Source organism: Geotrypetes seraphini, chromosome 7, assembly GCF_902459505.1.
Source record: "Geotrypetes seraphini chromosome 7, aGeoSer1.1, whole genome shotgun sequence".
NCBI lineage: Eukaryota > Metazoa > Chordata > Amphibia > Gymnophiona > Dermophiidae > Geotrypetes > Geotrypetes seraphini.
This window is the reverse complement of record NC_047090.1, coordinates 23,875,676-23,900,664: the sequence shown is the minus strand read 5'-3', so window position 1 is coordinate 23,900,664 and position 24,989 is coordinate 23,875,676. Positions and strand designations below refer to the sequence as shown.

Sequence of the window (24,989 nt, the reverse complement as noted above, 5' to 3'; positions counted from 1 at the left end):
CATATGTTTTTCTCCTCTATAAATTTTGTTATTTTGTTCCTTAGCAGCTCTTTGTATATAATTTGTACTTTCTGTAAATGGAAATGGCATACCAGCATTAAATTGTTAGATTAACCTCTTTACAAACTTTGCATTTTATAATTACATTTTAATGTGGATACAAGAATCAAGAACCAAACAGAATTAAAGAAAATTGTTAAGGAAAAGAGAAACTTACTACTGCTTCTTGGGATCTTAACAATTGGCAAAGTTGTGTCTTTTCTTCTCCCTTGTTTTGAATTAATCAGCAGTTTCTCATGAAGACCTGAGTATTTTAAAGCATGCATTAGTCATCTATTTGAATCATCATCATGGAAATAAAAGCTGAAGCTATGAAGGTGTATACCTCAATTTCTCTTATATAATCCATCCTTGGTATGGAAACATATTTAGAAAACATGGATAACAGCTGAAAATTTTTAGAGCCACTTTATTGCGGCAAGTTTATTTAATTGAGCTTATTTTTATTCTATTCTTTTCCACCGTCCAATTTTAGTTTACTTTTTGCTTGTTTCCCTACTTTTCTTTTCTTGATCTTCAACTAGGCAGCAGAACGAGGGGGGTGGGGGTGGGCAGGGAAAGGAGTATAAACTGTTTTGTTCCTCTCCCTCAAGATGCCAAAACTGGTCACAGCTCAAAAAAAAAAAAACATAGCTTCACTGCACATTAATTTATTGACAAGACTCTCAGCAATCCTTCTCTAACAGTAACTTTATAAGTTTAGTTAGAGTGGGGGTAGGACAGGCATTGAAGGAGAAGATGACAAATCAGATGATGCTGACTTCTGAAAGACAAGAGGAAGGGGATAAGGGAGGACACAAGGCATAATACAAAAAAGTGCATGCAACATGTCAAGTTGCAGAAGCTTATAAGCACAAAACATGAGAAGTCAACAGAATAATATATAGCACAGTTACTTACCGTAACAGGTGTTATCCAAGGACAGCAGGCAGATATTCTCTACACGTGGGTGACGTCATCTACGGAACCCCAATCAGACACTCTCGCAAGCAAACTTGCTTGAAGATCTTCAAACTTGCGAGTGTACCGCGCATGCGTGTGTGCCTTCTCGCCCTAACCAGGGTGCGCGTCTCCTCAGCGTGGCCTCAGTTCAGATAGCTAGCAAAGAAGCCAGCCCCGGGGAGGTGGGTGGGTTGCGAGAATATCTGCCTGCTGTCCCTGGATAACACCTGTTACGGTAAGTAACTGTGCTTTATCCCAGGACAAGCAGGCAGCATATTCTCTACACATGGGTGACCTCCAAGCTAACCAAAAAGGGATGGAGAGAGAGTTGGCAATTCAGGAGAACAGATTACGCAAAATAGACTTGCCAAACTGGCCAAAAGGTATCCAGACAGTAGTGAAAGGTGAAGGTATGAACCGAGGACCAAGTGGCGGCCTTGCAGATCTCTTCAATCTATTCAATCAACCTATAGGTGTGACCTGAGGAAAGCAATAGACGCCGCCATTGCTCTGACTCTATGCCCCGTGACTCGACCCTGCAGAGGGAGACTAGCCTGAGCGTAGCAGAAAGAAATACAAGCAGCCAACCAGTTGGATAAGGTGCGCTTGGACACAGGACACCCAACCGATTCGGATCAAAAGATATGAAAAGTTGAGGAGCTGTTCGATGAGCCTGAGTACGTTGCATGTAGAAAGCAAACGCCCCCTTACAGTCAAGAGTGTGAAGCGCCACTTCTCCAGGATGAGAATGGGGCTCAGGAAAGAACACAGGAAGAACAATGGATTGGTTGAGGTGAAAATCCGAAACCACCTTAGGCAAGAATTTAGGATGGGTGCGGAGAACCACCTTATCATGATGAAAGACTGTGAAAGGGGTGATCGCAACCAAAGCCTGCAGCTCACTGACCCTGCGGGCAGACGTAAGCACAATAAGTAACACCACTTTCCAAATGAGATACTTCAGATGAGCCCGATCGATAGGTTCAAAGGGAGGCTTCATCAGCTGAGCAAGGACAGCATTCAGATCCCAAACCTCCGGAGGGGGTTTGAGGGGAGGATGGACATTGAAAAGGCCCTTCATGAAGTGGGAAACCACCGGATGAACAGAGAGCGGTTTCCCCTCAAGCGGCAGGTGAAAAGCCACAATGGCATTGAGGTGTACCCGAATAGAAGTCGATTTGAGACCAGACCGAGACAAGTGCAACAGACAGTCCAGCACGGACGACAAGGAGACAGAACGTGATTCCAGGCGCAGCGCCGAACACCAAGAGGAAAATCTGGTCCACTTCTGAGAGTAACACTAGCGAGTGGACCACTTTCTGGAAGCCTCAAGAACATCCCGAACAGATTGAGAGAACTGGAACGAGACAGTTAGGTGCTGAGATACCAAGCTGTCAAATGCAGGGACTGCAGGTTGGGATGAAGCAGAGATCCGCAACTCTGGGAGAAAGCAGAGAAGGAAAATCGGAAGAAGAAGAGGCTCCCTGGCACTGAGTTGAAGAAGCAGGGAGAGCCAGGGTTGCAGGGGGCCACTGAGGAGCTATTAGAATCATGGTGGCGTGAACGGACTTGAGCTTGATCACAGTCTTCAGAATCAGAGGAAACGGAGGGAACGCATAGAGGAACAGGCCCAACCAGTCCAGGAGGAACGCATCTGCCTCGAGATGGTGCGGAGAACAGATTCTTGAACAGAACCAGGGCAGCCTGTGGTTTAGGGGGGAAGCAAACAGATCCACCTGCGGGGTCCCCCAACAGGCAAAAATCTGACGCAAGGTCATCAAACTGAGGGACCATTCGTGAAGTTGCAGAAGGCGACTAAGATTGTCAGCCAGGCAGTTCTGCCGGCCCTGAATGTAGACCGCCCCAAGAAAGATGTTGTGGCGAATCGCCCAATCCCAAATCCTCAGAGCTTTCCAGCAAAGAGACAGGGAACCCGTGCCTCCCTGTTTGTTGATATAAAACATGGCCACCTGGATGTCCATCCGTACGAGGACCACGTGGTCGCGAAGCAGATGAAGGAAGGCCTTGAGAGCGTTGAAAATGGCTCGAAGCTCCAACAGATTGATGTGACAGCGGCGCTCCTCGCTGGACCAAGGCCCTTGCATCCAGAGGCCGTCGAGGTGAGCCCCCCCAAGCGTAGGCAGACGAGTCCGTTGTCAGGACCTTCTGCGCCAGGGGAGTGTGAAACAGAAAACCTCTTGAAAGATTGGAACAGCGCATCCACCAGAGGAGAGATTGTTTCAAGGAAGGAGTCACCACAATCCGGTAAGAGATCGGATCGTGATCCTGACACCACTGCGAAGCCAGGGTTGACTGCGGAAGGTGAAGTCTGGCAAAAGGTGTCACATGAACGGTGGAGGCCATATGCCCCAGCAGGATCATCATGTGCCTGGCCGAGATTGTTGAAAGAAGAGACACCTGTCGGCAAAGGCGGGTAAGAGTCTCCTGACGAGGAAGGAACGAGCGCAGACGAAGCGTATTCAATACCGCCCCGATAAACTGGAGAGATTGGGACAGACATAACTGGGATTTTGGGAAGTTGATCTCGAAACCCAAATCTCGCAAAGGAGGAGGTCCGAGAGGAAGAAAGGACCTCGTGAGGCGAGGAAGACCCTGAATGTCGAGCCGCCGAGAAGGACGGGGACGCTTCTCTAGAATAAAGGGCAGGCATGTCAGAGTCCCGAGAAAGCCCCGGTGAGGCAGAAGAGCGCCCATGCAGCAACCTACCAGGGGAAGAGCCTGGAGTGCGCGGAACGGGAGAAGAGACCAACTTCCCCGATGGCTTCGAGGGAGGAGTCTTTGACCTCGAACCACCCCGCCCCGGAGAGACCGACGGGGAGTGCTGCCAATGAGAACGAGAGGTGTGCCTCGAGCGCACCGAAGTCTCAAAGTGCCTCAAGGTTGTTGCACCAACGGTGGGGGTCAGTAATAGAAATCACTCGACCACATTGGGTGCACTTTTTAAACCCGGAGATAGGACAGGGACATAAGGTCGGAGCCTCACGAGGCTCGTCGTCCTAGTCGGACCCGGAGCCCCGAGTCAAACACGAAAAAGTTTTATTTTTTTTTTTTTTTATATGAAATGCGCCGCACAGCAACTCACCCAAAAACAAAAAATCAAAGCAAGCCGCGGTGCTAGAGGCACTCCGATCTCGCAGAGCAGAGGAACAGGACTTCTGGCTCCACGGAAAATAAAGAACTGAGGCCACACTGAGGAGATGCGCGCCCTGGTTAGGGCGGGAAGGCACATATGCATGCGAGGTAAACTCGCAAGCTTGAAGATCTTCAAGCAAGTTTGCTTGCGAGAGTGTCCGATCGGGGCTCCGTAGATGACGTCACCCATGTATAGAGAATATGCTGCCTGCTTGTCCTGAGATAAAAAACATTTCTTATAACATAGGAGGGGGTGCTGAAAAGTTCTCAGCCCAACCAACCAACTTCTTAAATTCTGAGAGCTATTTTGCCACTGTAGCTGAAAAGAGTGTTATCTTATTTCATTAAAGTGCCAATTTGCAGGACGAAATTCTATTTTTTTTACATTGTTTCAGATCACTGATTGAACCATATTCACATCACTCTCTTCTTGGTTGGGCCGAGAACTTTTCAGCACCCCCGTTCGTAAAGGCCTTCATTATATATGTAAACAATTTTGCTTTGCTAGTACAGTAGTGGTGTGGCCAACTTTAAAGTGATAATGAAGGACCTTGACATGACCTTGAGTTTTCCTTAACCTGAAGACTGCTTTGTGACTTCTAGGCAGTTCACACAGAAAGAAGGCTGGACAATCAGCAAATTACAAAATGCAAGAAGAAGGATGTTACATAATAAATTGGAGAAACATGGGGAAAGAATACATGAGAGAAGAAAGATGTTACATAATACATTGGGGTTGTAAGGGGAAAGAATACCTGAGAGAGGTCATCTGATTAGGCAAGGAACCACTCTATTTGACAAATTTAAGAGTCACTGAACATCCTGTTGGCACTTTGGAAGCTGCCATATTGGTGCTCTGAGATCTGTTGTGCATATGCTGAATAAAGCCCATTCCTTTCTTCATGTCTATGAGTTTTTGTGGCTGACCAAAAGTGACCTTTCAGTATTTGACAGTCACTATTATATCAACTATGTAATGGGAACCACGATTTTAATACTAGGCATTCAAATTCAATACTATCACAAATAATAATGCCACTTAAATTTAAGTCATTTCACAAAAACCAGGAACTTTTTCCTTGATTTTAATTAGCAGCCTAATCAAAACAACTTCTTAGGCCCTCAGGGTCACCACTCAGAACTCAAACTTATCACTGTTCTGAGCTTTACGTGACAAATCGTCACTGGGTCTATTTTTTCTTTTTGTAAATTATCAAGAGCTTAAAATAGCTTAATTTATTTTATCTTCTTTAAATAATCTAATTTTACTTAGCTTTATATCTCATTTTCTCTATGGTTCTGAGTGGTGACGCTGAGGGCCTAAGAAGTTGTTTTGATTAGGCTGCTAATTAAAATCAAGGAAAAAGTTCCTGGTTTTTGTGAAATGAGTGATATGTGGTAGCTGCCTGAAAATAATTTTCTTGCTAAATATATTTGATTAACTTAAATTTAAGTGGCATTATTATTTGTGATATTCACTACCATATCCAGAAAATACTCCGAAAAACACGTGGAGAGGCGCGAAGAATATGGACAGTTCCTCCTCCCACCGCATTATACAGAAGTTGTTTTATTTCTGTTTTTGTGTTGGGGATTTTTGTGGTTGTTGTTTGTTTGTTTTGCTGGCCAGAGCGAAAAAAAAGTTCCTGTAAACTAGATAAAACGGCCCTCCAAATACAGGGCAATGTGCCTGGGAAGGAGACAATAACAGCAGAACGTTCTGAGCATTCCCTTAACAGGAACAGAGGCATATGGCGGTCTCGGAGGCCGCCTTCTGGCCCTCACCTGCTCCACAGCCCACGGACAGCAACTCCCGCGAGGCCGCACGCTCTCCATCTCCGGCGCTTCCCTCCATCTTCGCTGGGCGCCAGTAGGCAGGAGTCGCTTCAGCAAACGTCGCACATCAATGACATCACTTACGTCATTCGAATCCCTTACGTACTACGTAAGCTTACGGCCTGCAGTTTAAAAAAAACAACCAAACGAGTTGCTTGGGTGTGACTGTACACGCCAGTTGGGCATTGTGTGTTGTTTTCTATCCCGGAAACCAAAGTAATAATGGCACCTGCCTTTCTTTATTTATGTCGGGTTGCTGTTTATTTTAAAGTTGTTGCTTTTGTTCATAAATGTATTGCTAATTTAAAAAAAATAAAGTAAAATTTGGGAACTTCTGCATGTGAAAGCGTCATTGATTAAAAAAAAAAAAAGCAAGCAATTTGCTGTGCAGAAAAGACCCAAAAAATGAAGGTGGACATGTGAGCTGTAGGTCACACTTTTATTATTAGAAATGAATGCTAACTACATTTATTGGAGAAAAGATGGGGGGAAGTCTTAGGCTGAGGGCCCCTTTCACAAAGCCACAGTAAATGCACTGAAGCTCATAGGAATTGAATGGGCTTTGATGCATTTACCACAGCAGAATCGTTATTAGGGTTACCAGATGTCCAGGAAAACTCAGGCATGTCCTTTTTTTTTTTTTTTTTTTATAGCACTGCCCAGGTGCTTGGATGGATTTGCAAAACCTGGCAGTTTGTCTGGGTTTTGGAAGGCTCCAACCTCAGGGCCACATCTAGAGAGCCTCTGAACATGCGCGGATGCAACACAAAGGCACAGTGGTTAAAGTTACAGCCTCAGCACCCTTGTGCTGCTCCTTGTGACCCTGGGCAAGTCACTTAATCCCTCCATTGCCCCAGGTACATTAGATACATTGTGAGCCTGCCAGGACAAACGGAAAAATGCTTGAGTACCTGAATAAATTAATGTAAATTGATCTCAGCTCCCCTGGGAGAACGGTATAGAAAGTTGAATAAATAAATAAATTGTCAAAGGCCTTCCAGACACGGCCCACTTTTGGGAAAGAAGAGATGAGGGGGCAGGGCTGAAACAGTGCCATATGTCCTCCTTTTTTTCATTTAGAAATCTGGCAACCCTAGTTATCACAGCTTTGGGGCCCTTATGTGGCAGCATCACTACTGCAGCTTTATAAAAGAGGTCCATAGTGAATCAGATCCAAATTTAATATAATTATGACTAGTTTCTGGTTAATGCTAGTTACATTTCTTGTTCTTTTCCATTTAATTCTGGTCTGGCTATACTTTCCAATCAATTTTAATCTCATTCTGAAATATTAAATGCTCAGTTGGTATGGCTGCCATCCATGGACAGAAATTAAAACAGGCAACAATTTCTTGCCTATTCATAAAGGAAATTTAAATATTTTTTCTAGGCATTTTACAAACTTAAGGCAAACATTTTCCTCATTTTTTTATAACTTATTCATGAAGGCCATTTTTTAATATTTTTTTATAATAGTCATATTCACAGGTGCCGGCTCTTTGGGTGCTTGAACACACCCAATATAACTTCTTGACTGTGTGTATTAAGGAATAATTTCCATTGGGTTCAGCACCCTCAATCATTTTGAAAAGTTGACTCCCTATGATTATATTTAGTTAATTTATATAAGTTTAACTTTACCATTGATCTATCCTTTTGCATTCTTTCATATTTTATGACAACCAAAATGAGATTGGGAGAGATGGATGATGAAACATTGAGTGCTTCTTAAACACAGGCCACTGAAACAGGAGCCGATGTAGAATTTAATATAACATGTGGTTCATCAAACCCAGCAAGCAGTCTCCAACACTGACCAACCCAAGTAGCACTTAGCAGGTCCCTAAACAGGAGGTGGTAAGCATAGCTGCACTATGCATGCAGTGAACATACCAAGTGCGTTAATTATTGCACTGTAACTGCAAATCTTAACTGCACTTTGGGTGACTACTTGCAAAACCTGAAGAAATCACAGCTAAAACAAACACACACACACACTTTAACTGCAATGACTTTAACCCCTTTGAAAAGAATTAATATATGATCATTCTACAAAAATTCCATAGAAACTCATAATTGCACATCATAAAGACAATTCTATAATCATGGCACCTGCATTTACTTGTTCCTTGAGCATGTAAATGTCTAGGATTCTAGCATGCAAATCCAATACAAGCCCCTCGAAAGACCAAAATACTACAACCACACTTTCGACCTGGTTTTCAGCACAGTATCGCTAATCATGAAAAACCAATGGAATCTATGAAAAGAAGTCCTCGTGTTATTACAGACACAGGGTTCTAAGACAAAGACCGGATAGCCCACAAACAGCACTTCAACAACTATGAAAATTATCAAGAGGAGGAAAAAGCCTCAGATCCCCCCCTCCACCAAACTGATAAACTCCAGTTGTAAACAGGTGAAGATTTACTGGGGTAAAGTGCAGTCACTGGCATAAAAAAACCTCCCCGATAATATTTCAATAAAGGCAAAAGCCTTGTGCAATGCAGGTGGACTACAATCTGCCTTGGATATGAACCACTGTGTCTGGAAATAACTTAAAGAGTGAAATCCCACTGGGTAGACAGAGAGACACACCGCACATCAACGATGGCCAGCGTTTCACTAATCATAAGCTGCCTCAGGATGTTGAGCGGCGGTCAATCTTACAAAGCAAAGAAAAATATATCACAAATACTTAACGTCTGTAGGACAGCTGCTTGGTCCCCTCTTCTTGCAGTGAACAAAATACATACTCTCAAATCGACTCCACGATTAGACATGGCGGCTCCCCAAACACAGAGAGTGAATAATGCCCCGCCTTTTAAATCTCTCAGTCGCAGTCATGTGATCCTCTTGTTCACAGATCACATGACAAAACAAAAACAGGATTAAATGAAAACATGTACCTTATGGTTTCAAAATAAAATAAATATGAAAAACCCACAAAAATAAAAAATGGTGATAAACAACAAAAATCTTATTATGTTAGTATGAACTTGATACACAGCATAATATATAATGTGATATGCTGTCATTAAATATCAGAAACAGTCCAACGGATGCTTCGATTGCCAGAATGGTTATAGTTTGTATCATAGTATATGATGCCATTCAGTTCTAAAGTTCAACCCTTTAGGTTCCTCAGTCTCCAAAACACAAATCCAGAATAGTACCCTTTGCAAGAGCATGCGCTGACGGTTACAGTGACTTGTAGGAATGTAGTCTATTGCACAACACCGCAGATCTTCAAACTTATGATTAAACTCTTGACAATGGGCCACAATCGGAGCCTGCAACTTGCTAGTGTGGAGACAACTTTTGTGTTCCGTCATACGTGTTTTGAAAGGGCGTGACGTTTGGCCCACATAGATCTTCTTACAAGGGCATATTATTAAATAAATTACATGGTCGGTAAGACAGGTAGTGTGAAAACGAATAGAATGTATTTTCCCTGATGCCAGGTGCTTAAAGCAGCCTACTAGATCTAATGTTATGGCACAAATTTGGCACCTTTGACATCTCGAATGACTGCCTACAGCAGGGGTGTCAAAGTCGATCCTCGAGGGCCACAATCCTGTCGGGTTTTCAAGATTTCCCCAATGAATATGCATGAGATCTATGTGCATGCACTGCTTTCAATGCATATTCATTGGGGAAATTCTGAAAACCCGACTGGATTGCGGCCCTCGAGGACCGACTTCGACACCTGTGGCCTACAGAATGACGATATTGTTGTTTCTGAGCACAACTATCCGAAGGGCTTAGTAGTTCTTTAAGGTTCTCCCTGGAAAAGCGGAGACTTAGAGGAGACATGATAGAAACCTTCAAGATCCTGAAGGGTATAGAAAAGGTAGACAGGGACAGATTTTTCAGATTACGGGGAACCACAAGTACAAGGGGGCACTCGGAAAAATTAAAAGGAGACAGGTTTAAAACAAATGCCAGAAAGTTCTTTTTCACCCAGAGGGTGGTGGACACATGGAACGCGCTTCCGGAGGCTGTGATAGGCCGGAGCACGTTACAAGGCTTCAAAGAAGGTTTGGATAGGTTCCTAGAGGATAAAGGAATTGAGGGGTACAGATAAGAGTAGCGGTAGGTTATAGGGATAGTCTGGGACCATTGCTCAGGCAATGGGCCTGATGGGCCGCCGCGGGAGCGGACCGCTGGGCGAGATGGACCTCTGGTCTGCCTCAGCGGAGGCAACTTCTTATGTTCTTATGTTTTGTCTAGAATAAGCCAGACGAAGGTGGCAATCAGAAAATGCAGGATCTTGTCCTAAAATGTCCCAATGACGACGTAAGGATCTGACCACACGTTTTATTGATGGCGAAAACTCTAATACACAAGTGATTGTTTGCACATCTGGAGAACGTACTTTAGGTAGTAACAATAAGTTCCGATCCACATGTTTAGCCCGTTTGTACGCTTTCTTCAAAATTTGGGGAGAATAAACGCTGTGAAAGATCTTTACTTTGGCGGCGAAACTCTCCAGAGTCCGAACAAATACGCTTAAAACGTAGAAACTGGGACATGGGTAAACTTTGTTTAAGTGGCAACGGATGGTTACAGGTGAAATCTAGAAATGTGTTTCTATCGGTACTTTTATGAAAAACCGTAGTTTCCATAGATTCCGTTGGTTTTTCATGATTAGCTATACTGTGCTGAAAACCAGGTCGAAAGTGTGGTTGTAGTAGGATTCTAGCATGTACACCTTACTTGAATTTGTATAGCCCTCAGAACCTATTATTTTGACAGCAGTTATTCTTTGTTGCCTTCCTAATTGTTATCTTGGGCAACTTGCTAGTCTTGCATAATATTAGACTGACCCTGATTGTTTTCATGGAGTCACCTGGATTGATTTAAATTAGAATCTGAAATACCAGCAGGCTACTACAGTAATCTATTTGAAGAGATCACTCCAAATAAGACCATCCTGGGGTTCACTCTGCTCTTTTCTCCTTTCCATTTTTTGTCCTCTTGGTCCCTTCTCTTCTACATAGCATCTTGCATGCAGTGCCTGTACATTTACTCTCTGAAAGTCCACGCTACTTATGTTCTCGGATTAATGAGTAAGGCTGAGATTTGGATTTTGCCATAGATAACAGTAAAACCTTCAATAAATCTGGCAAAAAATTTCAATATCACATTTTCAAGCAAGACCATCAGTTTTGGTTATCCTGCTTTTTACAACTTAAAAGAGTAGGAAGAATTGTTTTATCTTTTTTTTTCATGTTTATTTCTTTAAAAAGTCCGGATTTGGTTGCTTTTGGCTAGTAAAGAGATTTCCTTTCACATTCTCTCTTTTTTAACTCACTTTTATTTTATTAAGCCACTCTTGGCCTCTGTCCGCTTTCCTATTACTTTGATGTAGTTCCGTTCACTTTTCTCAGTTTTAATATATTGGAAAGAAACAGCCTTGCTATTATGGTGTACGTATTAGGAATAAATACACCATAAAGCCGTTCAGAGACTGTTGGCCATGAAAACTGAACTCTCATCTCTAGAATAATAGTGTGTAGCCAAACTATCAATTTTAAATGGGCACAAAATTTTCCCTAGGCAGGATAGAAACATAGAAACATAGAAATAGACGGCAGATAAGGGCCTACGGCCCATCTAGTCTGCCCACCTTAATGTCCCTCCCCTACCTTTGCCCTGTGAATAGATCCCATGTGCCGATCCCATTTGGCCTTAAAATCAGGCACGCTGCTGGCCTCAATCACCTGTAGTGGAAGACTATTCCAACGATCAACCACTCTTTCAGTGAAAAAGAATTTCCTGGTGTCACCTCGTAGTTTCCCGCCCCTGATTTTCAACGGATGCCCTCTTGTTGTCGTGGGACCCTTGAAAAAGAAGATATCTTCCTCCGCCTCGATGCGGCCCGTAAGATACTTGAACGTCTCAATCATGTCTCCCCTCTCTCTGCGCTCCTCGAGCGAGTATAGCTGTAATTTGTCAAGCCGTTTTTCGTATGGTAGATCCTTGAGTCCCGAGACCATCCGGGTGGCCATTCTTTGCACCGACTCCAGTCTCAGCACATCCTTGCGATAATGCGGCCTCCAGAATTGCACACAGTATTCCAGGTGGGGCCTCACCATGGATCTATACAATGGCATAATGACTTCCGCCTTACGACTGACGAAACCCCTTCGTATGCAGCCCATGATTTGTCTTGCCTTGGACGAAGCCTGCTCCACTTGATTGGCAGACTTCATGTCCTCACTGACGATTACCCCCAAGTCTCGTTCTGCTACCGTTTTTGCTAGGATCTCGCCATTAAGGGTATAAGACTTGCATGGATTCTGGCTGCCCAGGTGCATAACTTTGCATTTTTTGGCATTGAAGTTGAGTTGCCATGTCCTAGACCATCGCTCCAGTAGGAGTAGGTCGTGCATCATGTTGTCAGGCATTGAATCTTCGTCTGTTGTGCATTTGCCCACTACATTACTCAGTTTGGCGTCATCGGCGAATAATGTTATTTTACCTCGAAGCCCTTCTGCCAAGTCTCTTATAAAGATGTTGAATAGGATTGGGCCCAAGACTGAGCCCTGTGGTACTCCACTAATCACCTCCGTCATTTCGGAGGGGGTGCCGTTCACCACCACCCTTTGGAGCCTACCTCCAAGCCAGCTCCCAACCCATTTCGTCAATGTGTTACCTAATCCTATAGAACTCATCTTGCTCAGTAACCTGCGGTGTGGTACGCTATCGAATGCTTTGCTAAAGTCCAGGTACACGATGTCCAGGGACTCCCCAATATCCAGCTTCCCTGTCACCCAATCAAAGAAGCTGATCAGGTTGGATTGGCAGGATCTCCCCTTAGTAAATCCATGTTGTCGGGGATCCCGTAGATTCTCCTCCTCCAGGATCTTATCTAATTGGTGTTTGATTAGAGTTTCCATTAGTTTGCTCACTATCGATGTTAGACTCACTGGTCTGTAGTTTGCTGTCTCCATCTTTGAGCCTTTCTTGTGCAGTGGAATGACGTTAGCCGTCCTCCAGTCCAACGGGACGCTGCCTGTACTAAGGGAGAGGTTGAAGAGCGCGGACAGTGGCTCCGCCAAGACATCACTCAGCTCCCTAAGCACCCTGGGGTGCAGGTTGTCCGGCCCCATTGCTTTGTTAACCTTGAGCTTTGACAGCTCACCGTAGACACTGCTGGGCGTAAACTCAAAGTTACTAAACGGGTCAACTGAGCCAACCCTTGCCTGTAGCTGAGGGCCGAGCCCTGGTGCTTCTCGGGTGAAGACTGAGCAGAAGTATTCATTTAATAGTTGGGCTTTTTCCGAATCCTTTTCCACATAGTCTCCATCTGGAGTCCTAAGACGTACAATCCCGCCTGAGTTTTTTCTTCTATCACTGATATACCTGAAGAAGGATTTATCTCCCTTCTGGATGTTCTTTGCTAGAGACTCCTCCATGAGGAATTTAGCCTCCCTGACTGCTGTTTTGACGGCTTTTGATTTGGTCAGGTAGTCTGCTCTAGAGTCCTGCTTCCCTGATTGTTTGTAAGAGATGAATGCTTTTTTCTTCTCCTTGATCAGGTCTGAGATCTCCGCAGTAAACCACTGTGGCTTATTGTTCCTTCTCCGTTTACTTACTGATTTTACATAGCGGTTTGTTGCTTCTTGTATGGTTGCCTTCAAAGTCGACCACATGTCTTCCACGTTATCGGTTTCTTCTTGGCTTTGTAGCGCCTGGTGAACGAAGTCTCCCATATCTTTGAAATTTGTGTCCTTGAATTTGAGGACTTTGGTTAGTGTAGTAGATTTAGTGAAACCTTTCCTGATATTGAACCATACCATGTTGTGGTCACTGGAGGCCAATGTGTCGCCCACCGAGACCTCTGTGACACTTTCTCCATTGGTAAGTATCAGGTCCAGTATTGCCTGATCCCTTGTCGGTTCCAACACCAGTTGCCTGAGGCTTGCTCCTTTCATAGAGTTTAATAGCCTCCTGCTGCTGCCGGAAGCAGAGGTAAGTGTAACCCAATCCACATCAGGCATGTTGAAGTCACCTAGCAGTACTGTGTCCCCACGCAAGGTGATATTTTCTATATCTTCGATTATTTCCATATCCAGGTCATCCTGTTGTCTTGGGGGTCTGTAAATTACGCCAAGATACAAGCATTTGTCCTTCCCTCTGGCCAAATTAACCCAAAGGGATTCCCCAGTATACTGGACATCTGAGATTCTCGTGACCTTAATGTCATCTTTAGTATATAATGCTACACCCCCTCCCATCCTACCCTCTCTGTCCCGGCGAAGCAAGTTGTAACCCGGTATGACCATGTCCCACCCGTGGGAGTCTGTGAGCCAGGTTTCGGATATCGCCACCACATCCAGGTCGGCATTCCTTATTTCTGTTTCCAATTCCAGGATCTTGTTTCCTAAACTGTGTGCGTTGACGTACATAGCCCTCCATGTTATATTTTTGTTACGTCTCAGTGGGGATATTCCTGCTTGAGCTATTTGAACACCTTTAACATTGTATGTGTTATTTGTGCTTTCCTGATGCTCAGAACCACAAAGTGTACTCCCCATATACCCAGAACTACAGTGTGTACTCCCCCTAGACCCGGAATTACAATGTGACCCATAAATATGATGTGACCCTACTCCCGACTCAAAAGTGTGTGCACTCACCCCTGACCCAGAATTTCGGTGACTACTTTCCTCAGCCTCAAAAATGTATTGGCATTTTAGTTCGCCTGGTATGTTGTTTGTGCCTGTACCCTCCCCCGACTTACCTAGTTTAAAGCCCTGTGGAGTAGGCGGGCTAGGCGGTGTCCAAGGACATTCTTCCCTCTTCTGGTTAGGTGTAGCCCGTCGTGTCCCTGTAGTCCTTGCAATGCTTCTCCATGGTGCAGAAACCCGAAGTTCATCTCCTTGCACCATCCTCGCAGCCAGTCGTTCACCCTCTGTATTCGATCCTCTCTGGCTCTGCCCTTGCCCCTCACTGGGAGAATCGAGGAGAAGACTACCTGCGCATCCATCCTCCTCAGCTTCTCCCCCAGGGCCCTGAAGTCTTCAGGTATGATGTCCGGGCTGCTCCTTGCGGTGTCGTTGGTTCCTACGTGGATTAGAACCATGGGGAAGTGGTCTCGGGGCTTAATGAGTCTGTCAATGCAAGCAGTGACATCCCGGATCCTGGCCCCTGGCAAACAGCATACCTCTCTTGATTGTAGGTCTGGTCTGCAGATTGGTCCCTCGGTGCCCCTCAGCAGCGAATCTCCGATGACCACCACTCTGCGCTTCTTAGGGGTGGGCTGTACTGTTGATTGCGGAGTTGGAACCGTCTGCTGAACAACTACTTGTAGCTCTTTCTCCGGACCTTCCTGTAGCAGCTGATATCTGTTCCTCAGGGCGATATGAGGTGTCGATGTTGAGCTGTCCTGTATGGGGGAAAAAGAGACAGAGTTAGGTCCTTTGCGTTTTCTTGTGGAGGAAGTCACCAACTGCCAGGAGTCAGCGTCTCCAACCACTTCCTGCATTCCGGTAGTTTGTCTCAAGGTGGCCGTTTTGGATGCTATGGGTGTTCCCAGGGTGGTCTTGTCAGGTTCCTGTTCAGCGATCTGAGACAGCTCCTGGATGACTCCATCGATGAAGGTCTCGTCGTCTCGGATGCTCCTTAAGCGCTGAACCTCCTCTCTCAGGCTCTTTAGCTCCATCCAAAGGCTGTCGTCCGGTTGATCCATTACTTCTGTCTGCGTTGATACTGTAGACATCTTTGAGGGGATGGCCTCGGTCTGTACAGAGACCTCTGCCCTCCGTCCTGGTTCTCCTTCCATCTGTACTCGGACCATAGCCATCCCCTGGGTGCTCTCGGTGACTGAACTGCCTGTTTTGATTGAAGTCTTGCTGCTTCTAGTCCTACCTGCCATTACAAAGGTTTATTGTTATTATTTCTTAATTTAAAATTTTATTTATTTATTTATTTATTTATTTTTTTTTAGGATGTTTGTTAGGGTGGGGGCTGTTAGGTGTTGGTCAGTAAGTGTTGCGGGAGGGATGGAGTAGTTAGTTAGTTAGTAGTAGTAGTTAGTTAGTTAACAGTTAGTTAATTGTCAGATAAGAACGTCTGTTTGTTAGTGTGCTGGAGAGGTGCTTGAGGTCTGCCTGTTAAAGTGGTTTGGGAATAGAGTGATTGGTGAGGTCTGCCTGTTAAGTGAGAAAGATTTAGTAGCTTGTTGGTGAGATAGAAAGTAAGATTGATAGTTAAAGACTTGGTAGAATGCTAAAGAAAGACTGAAGACAATTTGTTAGTTAGCTAGTCTTATAAGTTGGGAGTCCGGCTATAGTTCTTCACTCTCACCGTCTCCTGCCTCCTCCTGCTTCTCTCCGGCCCCGCTCTCCTGCTGCTTGCAGTCTCCTCCTTCTGCCCTCAGCCGCTTGCTCTGCCTGCCTCCACCACGCGGCCGCCGATTTGGATGAGGCGGCTACAGGTAGTAGCTGAAGGGAAAAGGGATAATGCCAAATGTGAAGATTATGTATGCAAGATCCAAGCAGGATAGGACTAGCTGAATGACTGTCAGAACCTGGGGGATCTGCATTATACACCCCCCCCCCCCTCCGTTCCCTATTGTACAAAACCGTAGCGTCGGCCGAATACTATGAGCGTTGGAGGAGTTACCGTCGCGCTACGGTTTTGTGAAAGTGGGGAGGGGTAATTTGCTTGCCAGTGCCAACTCCTGCATTTGGCCCAGTGGTTTGGGAGGGCAGTCCTGGGTGAGGGCCTCACCATGCTGTGCCCTGACCGGGGAGCAGGGGGGTGAGGCTTGGGTGTAAAGACTAAACGCCAACAATCACGAGCCGGATGTGCGGCGAGGCGATGTCACCGTCCCCTCGTCACCTCTCCCTAAGGCAGACTCCCGAGCAGCCGCTGAACGCGGCCCAGGACCCCGGGCGACGCTCTGACGTCACGCTCCCCTCCTCCTCCTCCGGCTCGTGCCGGCGCCACCCTCTGGCCCTGCTCTGAGCTTCGTCCGCTCGCGCTCCCCACCAGGACACCGGTCGGGGACTCGGCCGGTCCGCGCGCCCTCAGGTAGGACCACGACAACCTCCTCCAACCCCCCCCCCTCCTGCCGCCTTTCCTTCTTCCTCCCTTTCCCAGCTGTATTCTTTCAGCTCCTAAGCAGTTTGCAAAGGTGTTTTTCTAAAACGTATTTTTAAGGGGGGGGGGCGGTGGGCGAGGGCTGAGTCTTATTGGGAAGCTGCCCCGCGGGACGGGGGCTGGTTCTGCTGCATCTCTTTGCAACGAGTCGCGCGCGCTGACAGTCTGCCAGATGCGGGGAGGGATTCGGGGAAGACGCGTTGGCAGATGAAGAGCACTTTGCTGCAGTGGCTCTGAGGAGTTCTGAGAAAAGTATCTGTAACTTGGATAGCGGGGCAGGCAGCTGTCCGCCCTGACCCTTCGGGCTGATGTGTGAACCATCTCTTGGCACGTGACCGGGGGGAAGAGATTTGTGACTTGCTGGCTCGTGTGCCGGTGCTGGGGGTTTAAAAAAAAAAAAATTATTGTCATCATCATCAAAAAAAAAAAGGGTTAAAAACATTTTCTTTTGCTGGCAGTAGATGACGATTTCTGAAACACAACAACACATTTAAACCATATGCAGAGAGATAATAACAGCAGTGAAGTCGCACAGTAAAAGATGGGAAGAAAGCTTTTCGAATAAAGCTGACGTTCACTACCGTATGCTTGAAGGAATAGGGCTGAGGTAGCATTACAGTGTCTGATGCCTGAATTGGTCAAGATAGGTGAGATTTCAGCCCTGGCCTGTGGGAGGAACCTTGGTTGAGCCCAAATATTTCTTTAAGCTTTCTAAGGGGGTTCTTTTACAAAAGCTACAGGAAAAGTTGGGCTTAGTGTGGCCTTAGCGAAAAACAAAAGGAATTAACCCCAAATTATCCACAAAGAAGAAAATCCAGAGAAAACCAAAAAAAACAACTCTGTGGAGTGATGATGTTCCTAAATAGACTTTATTTGAAAGTGTCAAAGTTCCAAAGGTACACTGAAATCATCCACATAAAATAATTCCATCCACATAAAAATAAATCATCCGCATAAGAGCCTTAAAGGACCTGGTCCGCTAGGGCAGTGTTTTTCAACCTTTTTACAGCTATGGACCGGCAGAAATAAAAGAATTATTCTGTGGACCAGCATCGGTCTGTGGACCGGCATCGGTCCGTGGACCGGCGGTTGAAGAACACTGGGCTAAGTCGTGGGCCAGACCCCGCCCATCTCTACCCAATCTCCACTCCAGCCCCAGCCCCCCATAATAGTACTAATTGCACTTTGCACATCCCGTGCCTCATCTGGAAGCCTTCCCTCTGATGTTGCGACGTCAGAGAGAAGGCTTCTGGTTCAGGCGCAGGATGTGCGTAGGAGCCACTGCCCGTGGCTTTGTGCACTGAATCAGTTAGGAGGAGGGAGCTGGCTCAAAGATAATGCCGCATCGATCGCACCGTGGACCAGCGGTTGAAGAACACTGCTCTAGGGATACAGGACCCAACACGGTCCACGTTTCGATAAAAAGTCTTCTTCAGGGGTCCTATAAAGGTGAGTACGTAGGAAACAATTGTGTGGTGAGCCGGAAGTGAGACACTGCTTGCATTTGTCTAAACGCGGACCGTGTTGGGTCCTGTATCCCTAGCGGACTAGGTCTTTTAAGGCTCTTATGTGGATGATTTACTTTTATGTGGATGATTTCAGTGTACCTTTGGAACTTTGACACTTTCAAATAAAGTCCATTTAGGAACATTGTCACTCCACAGAGGTTTTTTTTTGGTTTTCCTCTTAGTGTGCCCTTACACAGGTGCGAAGGTCATTTTTCTTGCAGGTAGAAAATGGCTGATTTTTCTATTTTTCAAATTAATGGCTATGTGCTAATGGTGCTATTAGCATGTGGGGGATTAACTAAAATTAACACGTGAGCACTTATGCCACCCATTTTGGAGGTAGTAAGGGGGATATTCTATAAACAGTGCCGAAACTTAGGCGCCTAAGTTAAGTGAGAACCGCTGTCTAAAATGGTGATAAAACATTAAAATTTACACGCCTACCGGCAGCTAAATAAAAGGTGCCGGAACCGTGCACGTTACGGCGCTTAATGCTACTATGGGCATGGCGAACACCGTAGGTTTCTATGTAGGCACGATTCACAACAAAGACAGGCACCAGAAATGTAGGCCTTGAAAAACCCTGGCCCACATTTCTGGCGCCTACCTTCCACAGAGACGCAATTCTCTATAGGGTGTCGTCGTGTAATTGACACGCGATCAGTGGCCGCAGATATCGGTGCCCCATAGAGAATCTGTGCCTAAGGAATGCACTGATTAGTAAATATGCTGATTAGCGCAGAAACACCCACTCTCTGCTCCCTCCACAGAGAAAATAAAAAAATTCTGTTGTGCACAGTTTGCATGTGCTAATGCCAAACTTACTATGGGAAGCCTAGTAAAAGGACCCCTAAAGATATGTTCCCAGACTACTGTCTTGATACACATTTAACTAGTTTGGAGGCGCCTATTTCTATGCAATTAAACCAGTTTTTTTCAACCTTTTTACACCTATGGATCGGCTGAAATAAAATAATTATTCTGTGGAGCAGCGGTTGAAGAACACTGGGCTAAGTTGTGGGCAAGACCCCGCCCATCTCTACCCAATCTCCACCCCAGACACCGCCCCCCTAATAGTACTAATTGCACCTTGCACGTCCCGTGCCTCATCTGGAAGCCTTCCTTCTGACGTTGCAATGTCAGAGAGAAGGCTTCCGGTTCGGGCACAGGATGTGCACGTAGGAGCCACTGCCCGTGGCTTTGTGCACTGAATCAGTTAGGAAGAGGGAGCTGGCTCGAAGATAACGCCGCATCGATCGCACCGTGGACCGGTGGTTGAAGAACATTGTTTTGTGCCTGATGCACGTGCTGGCCCTGTGGACCGGCAGGAAATTTCTGTGGACCAGCACTGGTGGTTGAAGAACACTGCATTAAACTGTGCATTACTGAACTTTTCAACATTTCTCATTCAGGGGTGTGGCATGGGTGGAGAGTTTGCTCGGAAGCATTAGCCAACGAGTGCGTTAAATTTTATTTCACGCTAAGGCCCGGATTCTCTACAATGCCGATATCAGCCGCTGCCTAAAAAGCGGCTGTCGATCACATGTCAATCATTTAATGTATTCAGAATCGCACCTCCAGGAAAGATGGGCGCAAGAAACGTAGCCCCAGGGTTTTCCAGGCCTACATTTCCGGTGCCTATCTTTGTCGTGAATCATGTCTACAGAGGCACTTTAGGCTGCCTAATACCACGTCCGGCGTTCACCACATTCATAGTGGCGTTCGGCGGCCTAAAGCGCCTAACGGAAGTGTCATTCTGGCGCAGAGTTTTTAGACCTCCCCTTAAACCATTGCTGGGTAGTAATAAATTCGAGAGCTAGTGTTCCGAAATGGTGAACCACTCAACAAAAACAAAAAGAGAACACTATAATCATAGAAACACTTTATAAGTTTACTAGAGGAGCTCAGAACCGTAAGTTGGTATGGAAATCACAACCCGGGTTAAACCCCTAAAGCAGGGGTGTCCAACCTTTTGGCTTCCCTGGGCTGCATTGGCCGAAAAAGTTTTTCTGGGGCCGCACAAACGCTGCAGCAAGACAGAGGAGGGAGCCGGCAAGACGGTAAACACCCGGGGGCAGCAGAGGAAAACACTGCATTGCCCTTGACCGGGGCCGCACAAAATACTTCATGGGGGCGCAGGTTGGACACCCCTGCCCTAAAGTGTGTTTCGGTTGTCTATCATTGCTCCATCTTGAATTTGTATAAAGTTGTTTCATACGACATAGAATTAAATTGATAGACGTGTTTATAAATAAGTTACAACTGTTCATAGATGGATTTTTTTTTTATACATACAAGATGGAGCAATGATAGACAACCGAAACACACTTTAGGGTTTATCCCAGGTTGTGATTTCCATACCAACTTACGGTTCTGAGCTCCTCTAGTAAACTTATAAAGTGTTTCTATGATTATAGTGTTCTCTTTTTGTTTTTGTTGAGCAAATTTTTTAAGCGCCAGTAGGCACTTTAACATTACTGTTTTCCGCCATTTTAAAATGGCGTTTCTTAACAGGTGCTTTAGGACGCCTACTTAAGTGTAGGCATTGTTGATAGAATTCGCCCCTTTCTAAAAGATGTCGAGCCCCCCCCCCTTTCACAAAGCTGTGGCAGCGAGTCCCATGCAGCAACCTAATGCGACTGCATCTGATTTGCTGCACTGGGACACGCTACCACAACTTTGTAAAAGAGGCCCGTAATGAGTAAGGCCCAGATTCTAGAAATGGTACCTAGCGGACAAACATGCCGAATGGCGCCTAACACTTAGGGCTCCTTTTATCAAGGCGCACTACGGGGGTTAGCACGTCGGACATTTCATCACGCCCTAACCCCCGCGGCAGCCTAAAATCCTAACTCTTCGTCAAAGGAGGCGTTAGGTACTAGCGCGGCAGGCGTTTTAACGCACAGTATTCCCCGCGTTAAACTGCTACCGCGCCTTTGTAAAAGGACCCCTTACTGTGTACTAACTGGCTAATGTGAAGATAATGCCAGGCTACTTACCGCCCTCTGAATAGGATATGCTATGTACTGTAAGATTGTTATGTACTGTACATTAATCTGAATGGTAACATGTTCTGTAGTAAAAATAATAGTGTGAATTCCCCTCCCCCCCTTTTGATTCAGTGTTAGTTTTGGATTTGGTGTGCATTAAAATTCTGCATTATAATGCGTTCAGCACAAAACTTAATGCCTTTAGTAGAATATTTCTCAGGCTGTCTTAAGTCCTAGATGTTGTTGCATTTTTTAAAACCAGTTCAGCTGCATTGTTTCTTCACTGACCTAATGAAGAGAAGATAAATTTGGAAAGTTTGTCAAAGAAACATTAAGATAGTACAGTAAAAAGGTATTGCCTACAACTTGTTTCCAAAAATTCAAGTGGACTATCAGGGTCAGTTGTGACTCCAGCATCAAAATTAAAAAAAAAAAATGTATTTTTGGTAAATTTTATTATTTCTCTCTCTCTCACTCTCTATTTACCTGTACTTCAGATCCAGAACAAAACATGTAAAGCCTAATATCCGTAGGAGTTGAATTGGACAGTGATTCTATGCTCATCTCTTGTAGTGGCATAAATAAGAAAGGATAGAGTATTTTCCAACATCGCAGTACAAGCAGTCCACGGGTTAAGAACGGGTTACGTTTTTAAAGCTGTTCTTAAGTCAGATTTGTATGTAACTCAGAACTTGTAGATTAAGGTTCTTTCTGCTTACCTCTGCTCCCAGCTGACAAAAGGGCCAACTATTCACCAGTGTTCCCTGTAAGGTACAGCATGCTGTTCTTAATGTGGCCACGCATCATTCCTGAATCTGCTACAGGAGAAGTGAGGAGTCTGTGCCACTGAAAATACTTCTCAGTGAAATCAAATGAAGGTGCAACTGCGTTCTTAAGTATGAGTTGTACTTAAGTTGGGTGTCTGTAACTTGGGGACTGCCTGCACTTTACTCACATAAGAACATACAAGTTGCCATACTGGAACAGACCGAAGGTCCCTCAAGTCCAGTATTCTGTTTCTAACCGTGGCTAACCCAGGTCACAAGTGCCTGGCAAGATCCCAAGGAATAGCAACATTCCAGAGCTGAGATTCTGATGTCATAATGCCTCATTCCACCAATGCCTAAGAGCCAAACTCATCAGTGAAGTCATAATGGCTTGATTATTCCTATACAGGCAGTACCCAGGTTAAGAATAAGTTATATTTTAAAAACTGTTCTTAAGTCAGATTTGTGTGTAACTCAGAACTTGTAGATTTTAAGATCCTTGCTGCTTGCGTCTGCTTCCAGCTGACAAAAGGGCCAACTGTTCCTACTAGTGTTCCCTGTAAGGTACAGCATGCACAACCACACACTGTTCTTAATGTGGCCATGCATCATTCCTGAATCTGCTACAGAAGAAGTGAGGAGTTTATGCCACTGGAAATACTGCTCAGTGAAATCAAATGAAGTCGCAACTGCGTTCTTAAGTATAAGTCGTACTTAAGTCGGGTGTCTGTAACTCAGGGAGTGCCTGTATGTCCCTCTTCCCCTTCCTCCCCAAGTGGCAGCTTTTAATAATTTGGGTTTACAGGTTTGAGATGTGCATTTTGCCATCAGTTGTGTGACCCAATGACACATGGCCTCACTTTAAAAGCTGTATAATCTAAATACCTCAAAAATATTTTGCAGAAATTCCTGAGCTATCCAAATGACCAAACATCTCCCAGGACATAGGCCTGTGCAGTAGAAAAGATGTTTGCTGTATTATACAGCTGTGTTCCTTCTTCATAGTGCTAAGCACATAGCCCCACCCTCTGCTTCCTGAGAGCCTTTGACCTGCTGCACAGGTGCAGTTAGATGTAAATATGTGGTGGGTTTTAAAAAAAAAATCTTAGGGCTCCTTATACAAAGGTGCGTTAGGGCCTTAACGCGCGGAATAGCACGCGCTAGCCGCTACTGCCTCCTCTTGAGCAGGCGGTAGTTTTTCGGGTAGCGCGCACTAATCCGGTGCGTGCGCTAAAAACGCTAGCGCACCTTTGTAAAAGGAGCCCTTAGTTGCTTCCTTCAGCTTGGAGCTATTTGCATAGCTTTCAATTTTTCTGCCCTACCCACATATTTCTGGTTAAAAAAACACCCAACAATATAATATAAACTGTTGCATAAGATCCGCATCCTAAAGGCCACTTCCGTTGTTGAAATTCTGAATCAGAGTCCACATCTGCTGTGTTTGAATGTTTTATTTTGTTTTTTTCTGATCTTTGTATGCTCCTCATAAAAGAAGAACATTTATGGCCAATTCCTAGATTTTAAATTTTATCTTCTAAAAGTAGAATGTAAATTTCTCTCTGTGTTTAGAATATGCCCTGATAATACCGCTTTGGTTTGATAATAATGTTTGTGTAGGTATCTTTTGACAAGGTAGTGGGAAGTGGGAGCTTTTCAAAGCTGGGAGAGTTTTCGTTCTATGAGGCAATCTTGAGGTAAGTGCTGCCAATCTCTTAAGGGTGGAGCAGTAATATTTATTTAACTTGTTTTAGATCCTGTTCTCCTCAATGAGTTCAGAATAAGTTACAGGTTAACATACATAATATATAGACAAAACAGGTTACAAATTACCAAACATTTTTTAAAATATGTATATATATATTCTTTATTCATTTTTAAAACTTCGATTGTGCACAAAAGATGATACATTTACATAAATTAATATCATTACAGCACAATATACTTAATAGAATAAAGACAAAATTAATTTTCTCCCACCCATTTTCAATTTACAAACATCTCATAAAATACTTGCAATCAACCCTTCTATATTTCTTAACAAATGCCAAAACATATCCCCCTCCCTCCCTCCCTGGATGTGCATGTTTTCCCCCAAATTATACAAATAAATCAGTCTTTACAATATTTAGTTAATGGTTCCCAAACTTTCCATAAATTTTTTATAATAACTCTTCTGAAGGGCCATAAACTTTTCCATTTTAAAGACATAACATAGGGATTCCCACCAGAATGAATAATTTCATCTATCCCAATTTTTCCAATTCTTTAAAATAAGCTGCATGGCAACTCCCGTCGTTATAAACAAAAGTTTGTTCTTTTTTGCCGAAATTTGACTTTTTGTCCTCATAGATGTTCCAAATAAAATGGTATCATACGACAGTGCCAATAGATTTTCTAATAAATTATTAACCTGATCCCAAATCGATCTCCAGAATTTTAGTATCAAATGGACAATAGTATAGTAAATGATCTAATGTCCCAACTTCCAGATGACAATGCCAACATCTATTAGATTTAGAACTATCTACTCTATGCAAACGAACTGGGGGTCCAAAATACTCTATGTAATAAGAAAAAACATGTTTGTCTCATAGATGCAGACGTTGTCATCTCATCCT

At 44.6% G+C, this 24,989-nt stretch overlaps 2 protein-coding genes across 4 annotated transcripts in view; one reads left to right on the top strand and one right to left on the bottom strand.

Moving 5' to 3' along the window:
* Positions 1 to 16,856, bottom strand: part of C7H12orf45 (chromosome 7 C12orf45 homolog) — a 28,598-nt gene extending 11,742 nt beyond the window's left edge. The window contains exons 1-3 of one of the 2 annotated variants that reach the window (XM_033950823.1): positions 16,735 to 16,856; positions 5,941 to 6,113; positions 218 to 304 (exon numbers count right to left, since the gene is read on the bottom strand). In XM_033950823.1, coding sequence (XP_033806714.1) covers positions 218 to 304; positions 5,941 to 6,010 — 157 coding nt within the window. In that variant the 5' untranslated portion in view covers positions 6,011 to 6,113; positions 16,735 to 16,856. Of the gene's footprint in view, positions 1 to 217; positions 305 to 5,940; positions 6,114 to 14,743; positions 14,812 to 16,734 lie in introns of those variants that run through there. The other variant, XM_033950822.1, reaches the window with a different exon arrangement.
* Positions 16,857 to 16,923: 67 nt separating this feature from the next.
* Positions 16,924 to 24,989, top strand: part of SLC41A2 (solute carrier family 41 member 2) — a 140,782-nt gene continuing 132,716 nt past the window's right edge. The window contains exon 1 of one of the 2 annotated variants that reach the window (XM_033950818.1): positions 16,924 to 17,037. The gene's annotated coding sequence lies outside the window, so the exon portion shown is untranslated. The remainder of the gene's footprint in view (positions 17,038 to 24,989) is intronic. The other variant, XM_033950821.1, reaches the window with a different exon arrangement.